General features: G+C 43.0%; 1 protein-coding gene across 1 annotated transcript in view; it reads right to left on the minus strand.

Annotated features, from left to right (window-relative positions):
* GRM2 (glutamate metabotropic receptor 2) overlaps positions 1-20,913 on the minus strand; it is a 438,947-nt gene that overhangs the window by 16,739 nt on the left and 401,295 nt on the right. Inside the window, exon 5 of the mRNA XM_069206753.1 lies at positions 8,628-8,802. Within this exon, the coding sequence (XP_069062854.1) occupies positions 8,628-8,802 (175 nt within the window). The remainder of the gene's footprint in view (positions 1-8,627; positions 8,803-20,913) is intronic.

The following is a 20,913-nucleotide window of genomic DNA, read 5'->3' on the forward strand; positions in this document are numbered from 1 at the left end:
GATCAGATGTTTTACGCAATGTTTATTATTTTCACAGCAATAAACACAGAGGGACATATTTATGAAAACTAGCGCTTCGCTACGTTGCCGCAGTGATGCATCAGAAAAAGTTGTGCATGCCACGACAGAATACAGCAACATAAATGCGCCATACCTATGGTATAGCGCACCATGTCGCAAGCTCCCAAGGTGCGTCAGAAATTGTGACACATCTGAGGGAAGGATGGCGCAATGCATGTGCCCCAAAGTGATGCACGGCTGATTTTGGGCTTATGACAAGTGCAACTTCAGCAATGCGTCATGCAACAGAGTCAATGCGTGGGTTCTGACTGACGCAACTAGCCTATTGTGTTGAGACTAATGTAATGGAGTGTGGAATGGAGGAAATCACACCTTGGACACAATTCCATTGTTCCCAGATGAATAGCAGACATGTATGAAGTATGGCTATGTGTTACATTATAGTAGGCATAGTCTACTTTTGTGTTCCAGTACACCTACGTATGTGTGATATATTGAGTGAAACTTTAATGTGAGTGGATACAAGTAATAGATGTAATGTACTGTGACATTTCCTGGTTTACTTACCTAATGTGTGCCCTTACCTTATGTGGTTTGCAGTAGGCTTGGCTGGACTTGGGGACCCATTCCTATATGGATATGTGGCAATCCCGGACTGTCCCTTACATGCAGTATACAGCATCACATTAAATTGCTGCAGTGGATGATAATATATTAGGAGCCATGGTCCCAGGTCGCTCAAGGGTCCTAAAATATGATTGATACATGTATTGACCTACTAGTTGAGGGGATGTGATTTAATTACTAATTCCATTGTTTTAAGTGGCTTCATCTGGGCATATTCCTATGCCACTGCAGCATTTCCTATGCCTGGGTTACCAATGCATAGAGATTTTGGTGCATTCCAAGCTTTACACTGCACATCTAAAAAATGCTTTATTCTATATATTATGTGCCTGCCTGTTTGATTAAGTGTAACACAGATGCCTCTTTCACATTCATCTGTTCATCAAGCAAATGCTCTATTGTATCTGATTTTTTTCAGAGTTTTCCCCAGCTTCCTTTGATGTAGATCTGTGTTGGATTTTTTTTTTCCTTATGCAGGGTCATTCCCAGTCTTTTTGCCTACTGCCTCCTGTTTTTTTTTGACCTGTCACTGTTGGCTCTAGGACTCTGAGCACTTTATCACTGCTGATCAGTGCTAAAGTGCAGGTACTCTCCCAACTGAAGTTGGTATGATTGGCTTATACCTAATTGGCATATTTAATTTACCTGCAAGTCCCTTGTACAGTGGTATCTCTATACCCAGGGCCTGTAAATTAAATGCTACTAGTGGGCCTGCAGCACTGCTTGCGTCATCCACTGAAGTAGACTTTCAAACCTATGAATGAATAATAATTTATTGTACAGATAATAAAATCCAATACAAAAAACAAAACAAAAAAGCAATCGAGAATAAATACCCTCAGATACTAAATTCATGCTAAAAACACACCATAAATTAGACACACATGACATATTAAAAAAGGTCAAAAGTGTAAGACATCCTGAGATATAAAAATAAAACAAACCACTCAACCCGGAGCCCCGCAAAGTACACAAAGACAAAATGCATTGGCACAGCCCTAAAGTGCATGGTGCATTAAATAGTAATTGCACTAAACATCGACATATTCCGTTAGAACTCCTCGACCTAATCAATAACAGGCAACGTGGCAAGAGCGTGAAAAGATTCCGAACATACCTGTTCATTGCTCACAGTGCATTGAATTTAGATTGTGCAATTTTAATAAGCTTAGTCAATAACACATTAAGCATTGGGTTCCCTGGGTCCAAAGACTTGATGATAGCCTGTTGACAGGAGCAGATTCCCAGTTCATTCTATTTTCTCCAAAGCAAAAATCTACGCTCCTTTAATAAATCTGGGCACAGGCAAACCACATGATAAATGGTTTCATCAGCGTTACTACAGCCTCTACATGTCACACCGTTCCCGGGGGGTAGCTGCCATTGGTGCAGATGTTTTAAAAAACACGAATCATCGATCCTTAAGGCCATGAAGGCCTTTTTCAACCAGAACCCATAAGGGCAAGAGAAAAAAACTAGAAGACATAACTGGCTTAAAGGATTTGATTACTGCCCAGGCATGCTTCCGTTTAACGAGGAGGGAACAGTCTGAATGATAAGAGTGCAATTGAATCAGCCTTTTAATATCTAATTTAAACAGAGAGTGGGGGGGGTTACTTGCCCAAAGATCACCAGTATCTAGTCGCTGTTTACATTCAACCAAGAAATGAGAATAACTACACTTAGATTTTGACTCACTGATTTCTTGCCACAAGACTGCCTCCAAGTGACCGTCCGTGGCCTGACGCAATTTATAGCAAAGCTTCAAAAAAGCACCAGCACCAACTACCACCAAATCTGGAAGCCCAAATTCTAACTGTACCTGCGCAGTCTGCCACAGTGACCTGACATCTAAATTTACTTGCCAGGCCCAGAACTCCCCTTTTACTACATGCACGTCACCCCTAAGGTATGCCCTAGCTAGCCCTATGGGTGTCATGTACGTACAAGGCAGGACATGTGCCAGGTTGCGTGGCCTGTCCTGGTAGTAACAAACAGCCTTACTTTGTGTCTCACTGCTGTGAGTGCTGCCTTCTCATAGGATTGCATTAGAAATGCCCTGCCTTATGTGTAAGGGATATTGTCAGATTTATGAGGGGTAGCATAGGCATGTTTGGTATAGTTGTGATGGTAATAATAAATGCTGCCTATTGTTGTAGGTATATTTGTTAATACTATTACAGAAATGCCACTTCTAGAAAGTGTGCATTTCTCTGTGCTTATGACTCTGGTGTTTTGCAACTTGACTCCAATCCACGTCTGGGCAGAGTTACAGTTCGGGCTTTGTACATACTTTTCCGACAGCCCGTACACAGGGAGGATGGAGGTGTCACAGAGATGCATCTGTATACTGAATAGTCTTCCTGGGCTGAGAGAAGGGAGAGGCGGGGCACACCTACATTTGTACAGACTGTGCCCTGACCTCACTTAATAGGGTCGTTTACCCCCAACTGATGTTTGGAGCCTGTGCTGGAGGAGAGAGGGGGCACTCCCAGAACCAGTTGTACCTGGTTGGAACCTCCCCTTCCCCACCATTGTAAAACACTGTAAGGACTGAGTATAAGTACAGGGAAATTTTCACCACAATTTGGAGACTCTTGGAATCATTTTGGAATGGGACACAAAAGGCTGGAAGGACTCACCAGGAACCGCCATGGACAGCTGCTGCTGTGCTGACCTGTGACCTGTTTGGTCACTGTAAGGACTTGCCACCTGTTGCATCCTCTGTGTGCTGGCCTGTTGCTGCACCCCCTCACCTGTGAGCCTGCGCCTTAATTTCTGCTCTCCAGGGACAGGCTGCTGTGGCCCACCAAGCCCAGGAGAAGTCTCTGTTGGACCGCGGGTGAGGCGGAAGCCTCACCGTAGGCTCCCCTGCACCCCCGGTCCCTTGTCTGGCCCCTCGTGGGCCAGTGCCTGATCCTCGGCCCCTCCCCTCGTTGGAGGGCCAGTGAAGGTCAGGGGTGCTCAACGTTTGCCCTTGAAACAGGGGGGGCGAGTGGTCCCCCCCTCCTCCTGACACTTCTCCCTGACTTTGGACCCCCCTTGTGAGAGCTGGTGGAGGACCGGGGGGGCCTCCAGTGATCGCGAGCCCCAGGAGGGGCATGTCCTGAAACTGGAGGGGGTGCGTAGCACCACCTTCCTTTACCAAAAAGTAATCGCCGATCTTGGCCCCCCTTCGTGAGGGCCGGTGGAGGCCCGGGGAGGGAGGCAGTGATTGCGGGCCCCCAGAGGGGCCCATCAGTAATACAGAGGGGGTGCGTGCCGCCCCTCTCTGCCTCAGAGCTCACAGGAGGCCCCCGTTTTGCGCAGAGGAGTGCCAGGCCCCCATTTTTCGTTCTGCAGGCACTAGAGGTGCCTGAATATAACCAGGTACTACCCAATGACTATGTACATGCAACATAAGTTATTTTTAAAGACTTTCTTGATTTATACTACCGCTTATGTTGCAGAATACTGAGTAACCTGTGTGTTATATGTGACTACTGCTAGTCTGCAGAGTAACTAATGTGTAACATTCTGACAATTGCTAAGGTAGCAGGATACTACTGATATGTGATGTATGGTCTAATAATTACATTGTGTAGAATACAGTATATTTTCATGTAACTTGGTGTTGTGTTTCCTTTTTGGTGGGGATAGTGCGTCACGTGTGTTGTGTGTGTTGTGGAAACGCTTTACACATTGCCTTTGGGTTAGGCCTGACTGCTTGTGCCAAGCTACCAAGGGGGTGAGCAGGGGTTATCTTGGACGTGTAACTCCCTTGCTATGACTAGAGTGGGTGGGCTCTGCCTGGCTTAGGTGCATACCCTAGCCAACCAGAAACCCCATTTCTAACAATCTGTATTTATCATTTTGCTTAATACGGGAAACAAAAATCCTATTTGCTGTTAACATCAAATGATACATGGAACTTGGTGATGGATAGTAACTGTGGGGGAGAAAGAGAAGTACGATCTATACCAGAATCATTAAAAAAGTTAGTTTTAACATTATTGAAGATTGTTAGATATTAGAATCCCTGGTGCAGTGCATTCAGTGAAAGTGATCTTGTTATTGTGGGAAGTGATAGAGATAGGACTAGGTTGATAGAAGTTGTGTTTGATTACTTTTTTGATGGTACTCACTGAGATGGAAGATTTTAGATTGAGGGCCAGTGGTTTCTTTTTGCTATGAAGAAAATGATTTTATTGTTGAGGAGGTGTCTGGGAGTTAGAAGTGATGAGGTGCTGATGGATGCAGCTATGTGAATTGAAGTATATGATCTACATAAAGAGTAGGAGCGGGGCAAAAGATCATGGAATCATTTGCATACCACAGTGTGTACCTTGCATATAGTTTTGTGAGATGGATGAGCCAGATTGCTTGGCGCCTGACGCGTTGGTTCTGACGAGAGAGGAAGAAAGAAATATGAATGTATTTTCAAGACTGAGCAGTAGGGAAGCTGAGGAGGAGATTTTCACATTACACCTTCTTGCAAAAAATTACAGCCTTTTAGTTTTGAATATAGGCTGTATTATTGGTGTATCCAGTTAAATAAAAGTAACACATTTTGGGTGTGTGTGGTCGACATATTGATTCAGTTTGAATACATGGATACAAATATTGCTTGAAACCATTGGTTTACTTTCTCCGTTATTTTTCTCTCTGGTCTTTCAAAAATTTGTCTTAAACCTTTTGCAAAAAATTAAAGCAGCCGAGTCAGATCTTTATAAAGGTTTGTGTTCTGAATGTAACACCCTGTTGTTCTAGCTTCTTCCACAACTCCTTTTTTGTTAGTTTAATTGCACATATCCTAAGGGCAATACTTTCGATGATGTTGTATTTGAATCAGACCGTCTTTGTCAACTACAGTCCATTGGCTTGTTTCCTGTTCATCCAAACGTCGTTCCTGTATTTCTTTATGGTCTTTAAGTTATCATTGCCTTTTTATTATTCTATATGGGAAACCCGATGTTCACAATATGGAGTTCTAGTGCCTAACGCCTATGAGATTCCCTTCTAGTTACTTTGACCCCAGTGAGTTTCTTTTACCTGCCTTCATCATGATTCCGCTCTCAATTCTGCTTTGTCACTGTGCCCAAATGGCCTTTCTTCCTCTCCATGTTTGAACTATATGACCCTCATTTTAATTGTTGATGTTCCAGTGAGCTCTGTTTTTTGAGTCCTGTAGACAGTGATGTCCATCCACCCATCAGCCTCCTTTATCTTTTTGCTCTAACTCGCCCTGTGTCTGGTTGTGATTGATTTCTCTCTATGGAAATGTTGTTCAAGCCCATTAAAGATGTGTCATTATAATACACTATATTATTGTTCAGCAAATATTGGCTGACATTGCAGAATATGTCCCCAAAGTCCCTGAGGTAGCTTTGTCAAGCATAGCATGTTTATGAAAACACCAGCAGAGAGACAGAAGGAGATGCTGATAAGGGCACAGTAAAAGGCATGCAATAAAAAACTTGTACAGTGTCAAAAAATCTTAAATACGGTGGAATTAAGAGATTCTCCTACATGGAATGTTAAACTACACAGTCACAAAATGTGTTAGATCCAATAACAAATGTTACTTATTCTAGATTGGAGGGCATTTGTTTAGGTGTGGGATCTGTAAGGTAGATCTCTTTTGAACATCAGAGGACATACATTTCTGCACAGTTATCTTGGCCCTCGATGCATTGAGTTTCTTTGGCATGGCCAGTGCATGTGTTAACACTCTTCTGTGGCTTGGACATGTGCTAACTTTACATCAAAACATGCTTGTTTAGAATGGTTATGCTGTGCTCTGGTAAAAAAACAGCCAATTATCCCTTTGTCTAAGCTGTGGAAGCGGGTGCGGAACATAGCCAGCAGGTAGTGATGTCTCCCTCCAAGTATCCTGTAGGAGAATCATATTCTCTAGTTACCACTGGTGTGATAAACGGTGGTACATCATCTCCTATCCTTTCTGTTTCTATGTTGCTCTCTTTTGTGAGTTGACCAGTTCACCTATATCCTTCTGGTGCCCCTCAAGCAATCAAGGGCTTTTTCACGCTCTACAAAAAATTAGTAATGAGTAAGAAATAATTGGGCTATCCATTTAAACCTGCCTTTCTGAAGGGGCCAACACAACAAAACCTTGTCATGACAGGTAACAGCAAGAAAGACTGGTCAAATATTATTCTATTAGAGTTTTGTTATTTAGGTATGTCACTTCAATATTGTTTGTTTACTTTTGTTTCTTCCAGTTTTGTGTGTTTCAGTTAAAGGTACTGGGTTAAGAATCATGATTTATACCCGAACTATTATTTTATTATACACTGTAGAAAATCCTTGGAATCTTTCAATGATACTTGATCTTTGGCAGTGTTTAATTCTTTCTCTGATTGAAGATCACCTTGGCCAGTACATACTCTCACATTTACCGACAAAATGGGTAAAATCCTTTGATATCTATGGCCCTTTGTCTAACATTTCAGTATTGATAGCAAGTCACCTGCCAAATACCTCATGCTTTAAACATTCAATGCAAAAAAAAAAGGACAGGTACTTGGGAAAAGAGTGCTATCATATGCATATGGGATAGTGGTGAAAACATGCCAAGGCTTTCCAAATACCAACAAAATTCATAGCTCCATAGTGCCCTATTGTTATGTGTGATACCTTCAGTTAATCCTGGCTTTTTAGCCAGCAGCACTGTACTGCTGAGGTTTTTGAGCCCATAGTTAGAATATTAAGAACAACATTTCAAATCCCAGAATACAATGTGACATTGGTTGAAAGGACAGGCCTCACTTAAAGTGCGGCATTTTCCATGGGGACATTTGGAAGCTATGAATGTCCACACAACAGCTGCATCACCTTAATGTAGTGGGACAACTACAGAAAACAGTGGTGACCATGCTAATGCTTCAATTTTCAGGTGCCTTAGAATGCATGGCTACAACTTATTTTAGTGTAATTCAAAATGTTAAAGGTTTGACAAGCTACTATGCTGTGGGTAGGGTTGACTACCCTTACAATGTCATATTAGTAAGGAGTAGATGAATCACACCCAATTCAAGCCCAGGATTTTTCTTCTACAAACATTTCACTATAGCACTCCTACCTTTTTAGTCCATTAATAGTCCTGTAAACCAGAGAGAGTCCTGGCAGAGTGGGTGTGAGAAGTAATGTGATGTGAGAGAGGGTAATAACATGAATGAGAGTACAATAGACGACTTTCTATGCTGAAAACTGTCTAACATCAATCCACTGAATATGCTGCTAATGGAAAGACGCTCCATACCATGCATTAATTTGCCTTTAAATTAAATATGTGCCTTAAACAATCATTGCATAAAAACGACCCTTTGTAAACACTGGAAAAAACATAGTTTTTTGTCTATCTTGGGGTAGGCAGTTGAATAAACCCATATAAGCACTGATTTCAAAAGGTTTCGAAAACTGTGGGAAAACACAAATGAAATCCACAAAGGACAGCCTATTCATAAACTACAAGCCCATTCAACATAGTCATATTTGCGCAGAAACAAAAAGAGTAGGGGTGTAGCAAACATTCAGGATTTGACAGAACTAGCAACACAGCACCTCAGTCAACACATTAGTTACCAAGGCAGAGACACAGTGAGCGGATGGTAATATGGTCCTTGGGCTGCAGCCGAACCACCTTCAGTTTAACATGTCATTATAGAGAACAACATGCTCAGGGACCAAAAGAGGAAGGGAGGAGCAGCAGAACTCTAGCAGAGACTGCAACTGCTCCAGCATTACATCCTGCAGACAGAATGGGTCAAGTAGGCACAGAGGGTAAGAATGTTTCAGCAGTGCAATACCAGTTTGAAAACAAGGTGTGGATTCTCAGGCTCTGTCCTGTCAAATGTATGATCAAAAGCATGGCTAAACCACTGTTTAGCCATGCGTAAGCTGTGGACAAACACGGTTTACTCATTAACATGAACACAGGATAGGGTCTTGGGTTCTCTCTCTCATACTGTAAGACTCACCGTGGGAGCAGGCTGATCCTGCAGCAGTGACGCTGAAGCGGGTTGTGGTGATGCGGTGGCTGGCAGTGTTCTTCTGGGGTTGGAAAAGGATGATGTGCAGTTTGGGGGTAAAAAGGCAGCCAAGTACGACAGAACCGCTCAGACTGACTGAGATGCACATGGTGGTCATCTGGACCTGTAGAGGGCAGAAAAAGCAATTAATTTCCAATCCATGCGAAACGTACATTAATCCACACACACTGTATTTATTTTCAAAATTCCAGAATGTTTAGAAAACAAACTAGTTGAAATGTGTAGATACTCTGTCTCTTGCATGCATCTCTCTTCAGCTGCAATTTGTGAGTACTGTGACATTGTGTTGCCTTCACACATCCCCTACACATTTCTTAGCAGCCTTTCTGTGTCCTAATGTCAGGGTCTGTTTACTCGCACACACATTGCCTCTGACCCTACTTAGGTGTGTATGCACCCGGCAGTCTTATTTAGTTGCAGTGGATAGAAATCACTGGGTGAGTTGATTTCCATAGAGAGACTGATCTTATGTCTATTGCTTTACACAGAGATCTGATGTCACACGCCAGATGTTTACATAGACATCCACATCCACAACTGGACTCAACTCTGCTTGGGCACCAGTGATCCTATGTCAGGACCAGAGGCTCCGGATTATGCTTCTCTCTCTCTCTTTACTACTGAAAATTACAGCAGCCAATCATATGACAAAAATAACAAGATAATAATACATTTCTGATGAGATCCTGCCCCATTATTATCCACCAGCCCATTAGTTCTTCCTCATTCTTTGCTGCTGATCAGCCACAGATAAGTGTTCCTTATTGTTATTGACTGTTGAACTTCTTCGCCTAGGCCATGGGGCCCTTGTGAGCATTTGTGCGCTGAAGCATCTATCTATCTATCTATCTATCTATCTATCTATCTATCTATCTATCTATCTATCTATCTATCTATCTATGAGCATGTTTTTATGCAGATTGGTCGTTTGTGGTTTGACTGAATGAAACAGTGTCTCTTGCTGGTGTGGAGCGGAAATTTAAGACTAAAGAGGACATGTGGGTGCTCGTGGCCCTGTGAGACAAAGTCCTCTTTCTATCACGAGCCCTGCAGTAAGCCTGTTCTTGATTTCAATTCACCACATCATGGGGAATGAGCTCTGTTCCCTGCCGCGCAGCACACTGATCAGGTTGGCCGCCTCCTTCGCTTGACGTGGCTATGATACATGATATCAGGGTCTTGCCCTAAGGGTAGCATGTGGCTCCTTCTACAGTGAGGTGCACAGCACTTAACTTTAAGACATACTCAGGGCCTCATTTAAAAGAATCTGATGCATTGGCTCTGATGTGTCAGATTTCTTGCGCTGACCTACGACCCCCTAACAACACCATGGATGACGCTAAACTCATGCATTACTGGACTAGATTAAAAAAAATGATGCTACTCCAGCAATGCCTGGAGACCCCCATTGAGAAATGCCCTGTGTCAGTTTTACGCCTGCTCTGAGCAGGCGGTAAAATTCTGACTCAGTGAAGTTGCAGAATGACGCAGTGAAATGTAAATTTCACTGCGTCAGTTCTGTGTGGCATTTCACGTGGGAACGCCTACCTTGCATACATTATACCTGGCACGGGTATAATGTGATGCAAGGCTTTACAAACTGACACATTGGGCCCAATGTGTCAGTTTGTAAACATGGAGCAGTGTAGGGCACTGCTTGCTCCACTGTTACATGAAAAATAAATTAGGCAACAGTGGTGCGAAGGCCTTGTAAATGAGGCCCTTATTTGCTTTGCTATTAACCTGCCTGGGCCTGCCCCCTTGTTTTTAGGTCGCCTCTCACTGAGAGTACAGGTCTGGTGCTCTGCATCAAAATGGCTCATTATCTTCCTGATGATTATGACAAGTATGAAGAGTATGGGGAAGCCCCATACGATTTTCAGGTGGAGGAAAGACTGATGGATGCACTCAATAACTCAATCCAAGAGTCTGTAAATAAGGCATTAGTATTAGCACTGTGCCCCTTCACTCAACCACTGAAGTGCTATGCTAGAAGATATTTAACATTGAACATCCAAATAAAATCCACTCCCTGCCCCCACCCTCACCTTCTTAGAGGTAAAATTGGCAAACCTCTATCCCCCCCCCCCCTCCACAGAAAGAGACCTCCAATTGGCTCCATGCTGAATTTCTAGATACAATTACTGATTCTGCCCTGTTGGGTCACGGCTACGGTGACACAAATGTTCCTGGCCCTTCTAGGTCCACTCAAAGGGATGATCTTTCCTTAGATGATTTCTCGACTCAATCCTCCAAATGAGGCCAATCTAAAGAAGAGCCACAGCACACTGCTTCAAAATGTAAAATAAAGTCCCACCATGTGATGGAGAAGCCTTCTGGGGTCCAAGTCAGGCAACTGGATTTTGAGCCAGATGACATTGTTCAAACTCTCTCAACCGAATGGGCACCTAGCCTGGAAGTAACAGACTATGTACAACCACAGTTACACAAGGGCTTTGAAAGAGAGGTTCGTGCAAAACTTAGAAAGGAATGCCCTAGAGCATTACTTCTGGGTAAGGTCATTGACACCCCCAACCTAGATCCTAACTTGACAAATTTCCTAAAGAAACACTTCAGAGATCTTAAGAATTGACCTCACTTGGTGCAGAGGTCAGGGCAAACTTCTCAACCTCTCCTGCCCGATAACCAAAATTCTGGAAGCCATAGAAATGAATGCACCAGTCAATCTGGATAACCTGCTGGGGTGGCCCCAGAGTTCTGTATGCCTCAGAGGCAATGCCAATTGCACAATTACTGCAGAAAAACGCAAATCATTATTAATGCGCATCAAGCTAAAATTGACAGTGCTGGCTGCATCTGAGGCAGGCCCCTTAGCCAATGGCCTTCGCTTTGGGTTCAGGATTGTGAAATATCTCAGCAAATATGTTGCTGCTTTTCCAGCTTTGAATAAAGCCCAGACTTCACTAAAGAAGTTCTTCAACAGTGGCTTTTTGTCAGGTCCAGGATCTTCAGAGGTCGTGCACCAGGCCATGGTTTCCACCAGACCTCCAACTGAAGTTTTAATCCCAGAGGAAGAGGAGCATGGGCGAATTCTGGATAGAATACCTTTCATCCCTCTAGAGACAAAGGAAGATGTGGTTGTTTCCAGAAGAGCTCCTACTGTGGAGGATGATACAGTCCCTCAGACTCCGATTATTCCAAATTCTGAAGAGATTTTGGAAACAAGTTCAGACATTCCTACACATTTGAGAAATGATCACACATGATGCATGGGTGTTAGAGACTGTCCAGGGCTACAGACTGAAGCTAGCTGTGTCCCTCAGGCTGGAACATTTGCCATTCCCCTCTCCATTTTTCCCAAACAGAAAGACTACACATAGACTCTGCATTTGTTGCAAATGTTACACAAGGAAACAATTGTTCCCTCTGTCCCACACGCCAGCGGTTTGGTCAGCATTATTTTTCTTGTGCAGAAGAAGGGTGGGTGGTTTCAACCGGTCCTCCGTCAAACGGTGGAATTGATTCTTGTCAGTCCCTTCTGGAAAGCTCAACCTTAGTTTCTGGTGGCAATAAAGTTGTCTTGTGACCTGTCAAAGAAAATTGAGACCTCTGAGACCTTCTTACGGCCCTAGCGGGACTCCCACATTTGTTGACCTCAGAGGGCTGCTTGTCTCATGGCCTGCAGGGTTTCGGGAAATAATGGCAATTGCCAGGCTTTATGGAACAGATTAATTACTTCCTCTTTCAGTCTTGAGCTCTTGGTACCTATAAGAGATATGCCTCGGCAATGTGAAGAAGGGTTGCTTGGTGTGTCAAGAGTAGTGTGGATCCCATGAGGGCAGATGTGCAACTGATTGTTGCAGAAGGCAGCAAAAGGCTCCAGGTCCACAGGTTGGCTTCAGGATGACAGGTCGGTCAACCACTTCAGTTCAGTCATTTCTGAAGGTCACCGGAACACCGGTTGCTAAACACCCTTCGGTCTGTAATGTCCTTAGAGGAATTAAAACGGTTTGTCTGCCCAAACCTAGGTGTTTGGTGTTGTCAGATGTGGATGTTGTCCTCAGATTTTTACGATCTTAGCCAACAAGTGCAGACCTTTCTGTGAAACAACTTTTTGCCAAGTTAACTCTTCTCTTCTGCCTAATTTCGTGCAGATGCATCTAGGACATGGTAATACTAGAGATCACAGGTAAAGTATTTTCTCCCTCGGAGGTGACATTTCGAATTTCTAATTGCCCAAAGATCTATTCTTGGTGTGTAATTTATCCAGTGTTTCCAGACAATCATAAACTCCGTGTGGAACGGTGTCGTAGAACGTATGAGGATTGTATCTAGGAACTTCAACAACATCCCAGGGGCCAGTTACTTATTGCTCTACTTATTGTTCGTCCGATTTCATCAACAGCTCAGTGGCTTCTTTCAGTGGCTGGGATTTACGTATCTGTTCTTGGTGCACATTCTGTTCAAGGCGCTGTAGCATCTAAAGCATACTCTATGGGTTTTCATTTAGAGGACATTATAGTGGCAGCAGATTTGTCACCTGAATTGACATTTAAGGTATTTTATCACAACCAATGTGGATCTAGCTTCAGCGATGGTGGCACTGCTTTAAACAAGTATAATATGAAGCCTCTGGTCCTGACACGGTATGGAAATTTTCAAGCTGATGCATCAAGAATTTTCAATTCTATTAAGTACTCAAAGGCAAGGATTATCCTTCTTGTATTGCATGACAGTTACTAAGATGTTGATGTAACTGACTGACCTCCCTTTGGATATGAGATTTCTGGTGGAAATGGTGTTATGATAAAGTTCTTTCTTTCAAAAGGTACAGATTCTCAACCATCATAGACGGTCCATGGGAGTATCCTTCTGATGTGCAGTGCTGAAAGTGCTGAGTGCACAAGTATGGTTTGGTGGAGTGGTTTCTGAGCAGTTACGGACTGTTGTATTGAGTTTTCCTTGCATTCTTGTTCTCTTGAATTGTGTTTGAATTACGTAAAGAAATAGGAGGGACTAATGTGTTACCAAGTCCTACATGGTGCAGGTGAACCCTGGTTGGTGTTGGGGTGATGATGATGATGATGATGATGATGGGGCAGTGACTCCTGGGAAATGTAGTAGCTACTATGTGATGTTTGTCTTTTCTGATATGACTGGCTACTGTAATTTTCAGTAATAAAGAGAGAGAAGCATCATCTGTGCCTCTGAGTCCTTAATAGATTTGAGAATTCTCGACGTTTCAGATTGAAAAAGTTTAATTCTGCACAAATGTTTATTTATTTGGCAGTGCATGTGATGGTACGCAGGCACAAAGAACAAGTTCCTGGTTGGGAGGAAAGATACACTCATAATAGAACACTACTGATCAGGGGAGGATACCTGAAGGCTGCTGTGTTGGTCACCACAATGACTCAAATTAAGGGGTGAGCAAGGCAGTTTATATGCCACAGCAGTGGCGAGATCTTTGTCAGGGTCATGTGGCTGCTGGATCCTGTGTTTCAGTGAACTGGCAGCACCAACGACTGCTGCAAATTCCTGAAAGTTTAGAATGGAAGCCTAAATCATTTCTTCAAGATGTGACATGAAGGCAAGAGAATGGTGTCCGATGATCATTGCTCCTCTATTATGCAGAAAATGACACATACAAACTATGTGACATCAGTGGTGAAAATGATTATGAAGATGTTTTGGCAGCCTTGGAAGCGGTGGCGGCTGCCACAAATGTCAATTGGGGGTGACAGGGAAATAAAAAAAGAAAACACTTGCCGTTCTCGTCGCTGCCTCCTGCCACCTTGCTCTTCGTCTGGTGTCCCAGCATTCACTTGGACACCAGCACAGGCTCCCCAGCAATCCTGGCGCTGCTTTCATGCTAAATACTGCATGAAAGCAGCGTCAGGACTGGTCTGAGTGGCTTAGACTGCTGCTCAGACACTGCCCTGGGGTTTGTGCAGTTTTTCTAGCCCGGCTGTTCAACACAGACAGGTTGGACAAACCTAAGTGTGCATGTGTATTTGGCGGTCTGAGATGGCCGACCAGACACACATGTGCATTTAGGGGTACTCTCTCCTCCTCTCCCGCCCCTCCCCCCAGGGCAGAGCCCTGCCCCTCTCTTCACACGCTGATTGAGCCAGCAGATGAAAAGTAAAATAATAGCAAGCTGTAGTTTTATTTTTCATCTGCTGGCTTTAAGCCACAGGGGCGACGCCCCTCTGCCATTGTGAAGGAGCCGCCCCTGCTTGGAAGCACACTTTAACCATCAATTTGACCTGGACTATCAGCAGTTTATCCTTGTCAAGCCCAAGAAAGGGTGGGTCAGTAACTAAACATAAATGCATGATAGAGAGCTGGCCAGCATGTACACTTAAGATGGCTAGAGTAAGGTGGTATGGATGCAAATAGCTCAGGGGTGTAAGTGTTCAGTTTGAGACCACTGATATATGACCTAGGCATAAACTTAGAAGCCATACTGACACTGAGTCTGATGACAATGGCATTCTGTGGACCCTAATATTCTGGAAGTAAAATTGCGGAAAGGACAGAAAACAAACCATGAGGGCGTGGTGAAATTCAGTATTTATTGAAAGTGTATAGTTGTTTTCAGGGCTGGGCAGGCTCCATACAACACCAGTCACTCTACACACTGACTTGACAGGTGGGCTGGAGGTGCTTTGACACCTTAGGTGGGAGCAGCTGGCAAATGTGTTTATATGAAGACTTTTGAACAAAGCCATAAAAAGAGAAAGAAACCTAAAGCCAACCTTTGATGGCCTCACGGTGGACCAGAAGGGGGCAAGATGGTCCTTGCAAATAGACTTTATTGTATAAACCTCAAATATACAACAGAATCGATATAGTACCATATTTTTCATGCAACTGAACTCCAAGAGATATAAACATTTGAATTTCAAAATATCTTCTGATGCCATGGTTTATCAAAACGATGTTTGAGGGGACTGGCTAGTTTGCTTGAGGTGACGAGCATTATTTGTTTGTCATGCCACACCGAAGATGTGAGTTCCTGAAACCAAACTGGAGTTTTTGTCTATTTATTCTGAGCTCAAGGGGTGAGAGTCAAGTGAAGGAAGGTAGAGGACAGCACGATGGCAAGTGCAACAGAAAGTTTCACAGCTTTGTGCGGGTTTTTGGGAACTGCAGCATTCTGTGCACATTTTATTCTGAATCTGCCAACAGATCCTTGCCAAGACTCCACTGGCCTGCACGGGGGGTTGTGTTGGAGTGTGTCTTTTAAAAGCAATATTAACATGAAAAGCTTGCAATATATTGTGTGATGAAGCTGCATAGAAAATGTGTTAACATAGAAAATAATGCACACATTTGAAATGTGCCCACGGGGAGTGGCTACCAATATATATGAAGACTAATGAAAAGCTTGTTAATTCTGAATTATTATGCAATAATGTTTTGAATTTGTATTAACATATCATAATTAGAGTGATGTATTAAGAGTTTGCTTTATTAAAATTAGACGGGCTTAGCTTAGCGAGGGTCTGGGCCTAGCTGCCTGGCCTCATATTAAACTGCATTTTCTAATGTGTGTAATGTGCTGTTTTTCTGAAGGACACGAAGCTGTACTTTTCCAGAAGTTATGTGTGTGTAGCTGTAGTAAATTCTTTCTCATGAGACCTGACTTGCTCAAGGTGACGTTCTTGCTGAATGCAACAGTGTAATTCGTAACGGGTGCAGGGTTAACTGTAGTAGGAGAAAACAATGGAGACACTGACTGGAGCGCAAGGGGTAACTTTTTTCTACCTGACATTCCAACCGTTGAAGACGTCAATAACATGGACCAATCCGCGACATGAGAACTGTGGTTTGTGGAAAATTCTGGCAAGATGCTTGAAGAATTATTGGACAGAGATAACGATGCACCAATTATTATCCAATGAGGAGTTAAGGGCTAATTAGACAGTTTTGATTTAACGGTGTGACCCAAGAAGAAACAGAGACTTCACTCACTCACAGAGACTTTTCACTCTCTTGCTCACTTACCAGAGGGCTTGCTACTATCCCTTTAGTATTTTGTCCTGATACTCTAAACCATTCTCTACCCATTCTTGCCCTTCCTTACTTCTCCTCCATATGAGGGAAGAGTCCTATTCCTTATCCACACTATTTTGAGACTTTGCCCCGTCCTATCTCTGCTGATGGTGAATTGACTGATGTCCTGAGGACGAAGACTGACGCTGTTTGCTGATCTGTTGGATTGGTAACTATCTGAAGCAAAATTGTAATTGTCTGTTTGCCTTTTCTTTCAAGGTATCAACTGCTATTTTGATAGAGGCCATAGTTTATACGTTTTCTAAATTTGTGTTTGCTAAAATGTTTGCATGAAGCCCAACATGCTAATGCTGATTTGAGGTTAGTTAAGGTGTTCACAATTATCTTACGCAAATAGACAAATGACTGAGTTCTTGCTTTGTTGAATCATGTATTAATGAGACTTTGTTAAGTTGCTTCATATTAATGATGTGTCTAAATACTGAATGAATATTCTCTTTGCAATTGATTAACTGTTTTCTAATTGCTAATTAGAAGAGTTTCTAATGAGGTTTATCGCAATTGAGATTAACAGAGATGACATTAGATTGTAACCAATAGGGAAATAAATATCCTAACACTTAACTAAATTGGTGTGGTTATTCATGACTGAAAAGTCATGGTGTGTTCAACTTATTGATTCTTACTACATGTTATTGACTAATTTGTTGATCAGTGATTGTAATTATTGATTGGTTTATTGATCTATTGATCAGTGATGCCAAGAAGACCTCTCGTACTGGGAAGTACCCGAACGTGGTCCAAAGGTTTAGCGACCTAAACCCGTCTCCTTATAAGTTTACTTATTAAGGCTCTGACGCGCTACCAGTTGTGCCGGGGTTTCAAGACACAAATGATGCATTACTTTATGAAGTCACTATGGAGGGTTTTGAGCTTTCAACATAAACTTATCATGTCCCTGTGGAAGAGTAAAACTGGTGTTAATTGGCAACAATCACTTTGGCGTGGGCACCAAAGGACATACACACCATATACTCTTAAATAGAGAACGAGCCAATGGCGAGAACGTGGGGCGCATTGTTTCCAGGTGGTGACCAATCATAAGCTGCTGACCCCGTTGTTTCAGCCCAGTGCCACTCCCACAATATTTAATCGAGTTTACAACTACAGGTGTATAACTTAGACGTGTAATATTGGCCAAGGATTAATCACTTGACTCTCTACTCCTTGAACCCAGGTGCCATTAAAGCAAAGCCTTAGTTGATGGGAAATTTATGACTTTCTAACCCTGATGCCAAAGTCAAAGAACTGATAAACTGTTGATTCCTCCGCCAGAATGGTTAGGGTGAAGCTCCAGCATCAATATTAATGGAGAAAGAATGTTATGTACCATAGAGCAAGATCTGTGTTGATACTTTCTCTACCATGGTGGATATCATAACGTCATTATAATTTGGTTATGTGGCATCACAGTTGGAAAACATGTTCTATTCATTCATTACAACAAGAAGTAAAAACGGGAAATATCCTACAGATTTAGGGAGCTGAAGTCTATAAGTAACTGAACAATATGAATATTTGGTATCACAAAACCACTGCTTGGTGACCCCACGCCATGAAACAAGTGGAAAATTTTGAGCACACAGTTATAAAGACTATGCACATTGGTCTGAAGCAGTAAAATAATTTGGAATAGTCCTTTCATCATTCTCATCACTTACTGTGCATTTGAGAAACACTAATCTAAGTTGCAAGTAGTGGACAATGGACAAACTAGATCACAGAAACTGGTTGCCTGCAAGCACTACTGACATCTTGCGTTGTTATTACCTTTTTCACATTTAGGCCCATATTTATAATTTTTGACGCAAACCGGTGCTGTTTTGCGTCAAAACCTTACTGCCGGCTAACGCCATTCCTACGCGCCAGGCAGGTGGCTTATTTAAGGAATGACGTTAGCCGGCACTGCAGGCTGGTCAGAGTAAAAAAAAATTGACTCAAACCAGGCAGCGCCGGCGTAGGGAAAAATGGGGGTTGTGCGTCAAAAAATGGTGCAAGTCAGGTTTGAGTAAAAAATCATGGCTCAAACCGGAAGTGCGCCATTTTTTGACGCACAATCCCATTGAAATGACTCCTGTCTTAGGAAAGACAGGAGTCATGCCCCCTTGCCCAGGGGACATCTGTCCCCTGGGCATGGCCATTGGGCACAGTGGCATGTAGGGGGGGCCAAGTTAGGCCCCCCTATGCCACTTTAAAAAAATAAAACAATTATACTTACCCCAACTTACCTGTACTTACCTGGGATGGGTCCCCCCATCTATGGGTGTCCTCCAGGGGTGGGCGAGGGTGGCAGGGGGTGTCCCTGGGGGCAGGGAAGGGCACCTCTGGACTGCTTCCATGGTCAGAGACCATGGAAGTGGGCCCACATGTCCATTAACGCCTACCCTCACCCAGGCGTTAAAAAACGGCACACATCGGGCTGTGCGCCATTTTTTAAGGTCCACTCCCTCCTGTGCGTCAAAATGACGCAGGAGTATAAATAAAGCACACAGGCCTTAAAGTAATTTTTGGGATGGGAACGCCTACCTTGCATATCATTAATGCAAGGCGGTTTCCCGCATCCAGAAAATGATAGACACGGAGGGATTTTGATGTTTGCGGGGTCGGGCGTAATTGTATAAATATGGGGCAAGGTTTGCATCGAATGTGCGTCACAATTTTTGATGCACATTCGGCGCAAACAGAATATGTTTGTTAGTTTGTTTTTACAGTTTTTGACGTGTTCAATATAGGTAGAAAGATTTGTTATGTCTATTGCTGAACACTCATGTCTGACGTCAAGCACCAGAAGTTGACACACGCACACTTCACCCCCGCAGCTAGGCTCGTGAGTGTGGAGAAATGAGTAACTCAGTCTGTGCCTAAAATCTAGCAATGCTTTGTGTATTAATTGTGGGGAAAAGGGGCAATAACCAAGAGTGTATAGACGAGCTATGTACAGCTGGAGTAGTCGATGGTAAGGCTAATGACAAGAAGCTTGAATTACAATTGAAGAGGGCAACTGATGATGAAAAAAGAAACTGTGGAAATACCTGAATGTGACATAACATTAGAAAGGGAGATTTATCAAGGGGGGGGAGCTTGAGAAGAGGTGGAAGGGGCATTCAACCAAAATAAGCTCTGGAGAAGATAATCAATCTCACATTGAGCAGCACGATAAATAGCATTACTAAAGCCAAAATCAATGAAGTACACCAGTCTTCAGGAATGGATGCAATGTTGGACGTAGATATCAAGGAATGCAGCCAGTGTGCCACCAGAGACAAAATTAAGGTGAGAAAAGAAACACCATTGTAGTGGCTTCTATGTTTCTATGGAGTAAGTTAGACATGGGCGTCAAGGGATCTGTTGACCATGTTACCTAAGTCATAATTTCTTGTTGATTTAAGTTGACTATTATTCCTAGTGGGCATCATTCATAAGTGTGAATATGGTTACTGCTTCTACCATAACGGAGTTTTTAAAGAATGTGTTCTCCAGAGATAGCCTACCTCAGATTATTACACATAGCGTGGACAATTTGTTATTGAGGCGATGTTAGGATCGAGGACAAAACCGTTCGGTAACAACCACTGCTACTAACAAGTAGAAAAGTGGAGCGTGTGAATTGAGTGATTAGGGCCTGCATTTAGATGGAGCAAGGTGAAGAAAAATGTACTGAGAGAAACGTTATGAGCTTATTGCATAGCATTGAAAGTTGTTACTGGAAAGTCACCATTCGAGTGCCTTCAGGGTTGATTGTCCAAAATTTTCCCTCAATGACTGAGGGGTGAGGAAAGGTCCAGGTTTGTCCAGAAGGGTGGGAAGAAGATTGAGGAACATCAGAGGAAATGCAAATAGAAGCACAGCATGAAGACAAATGTGTACTTATGACAGTGCAAGTGTGATGATATGGTATGAGTGAAAAAGATGAGAGGCGTGAGGAAAGGGTTATCTAAATCCTTTGAGCCAAAATAATTAATTGTGGTTATGACAAGGCCTGTGGTGTTGGAGGGCAATTTGTGGAGGACGTAAAGACTACACCAGTACTTTTCTATTTTGGCCCCAATTGTAAGGTGGCCGGATTTATGCATGGGTATTCCGTGTGGCAGAAATAGAATTTCTGGCCAGGGTCCCTGCACATAAATTTGGCTATTACAACTATTTGCCCCAGACTGGGGAATAATACACA

Source organism: Pleurodeles waltl, chromosome 9, assembly GCF_031143425.1.
Source record: "Pleurodeles waltl isolate 20211129_DDA chromosome 9, aPleWal1.hap1.20221129, whole genome shotgun sequence".
Taxonomy (NCBI): Eukaryota; Metazoa; Chordata; class Amphibia; order Caudata; family Salamandridae; genus Pleurodeles; species Pleurodeles waltl.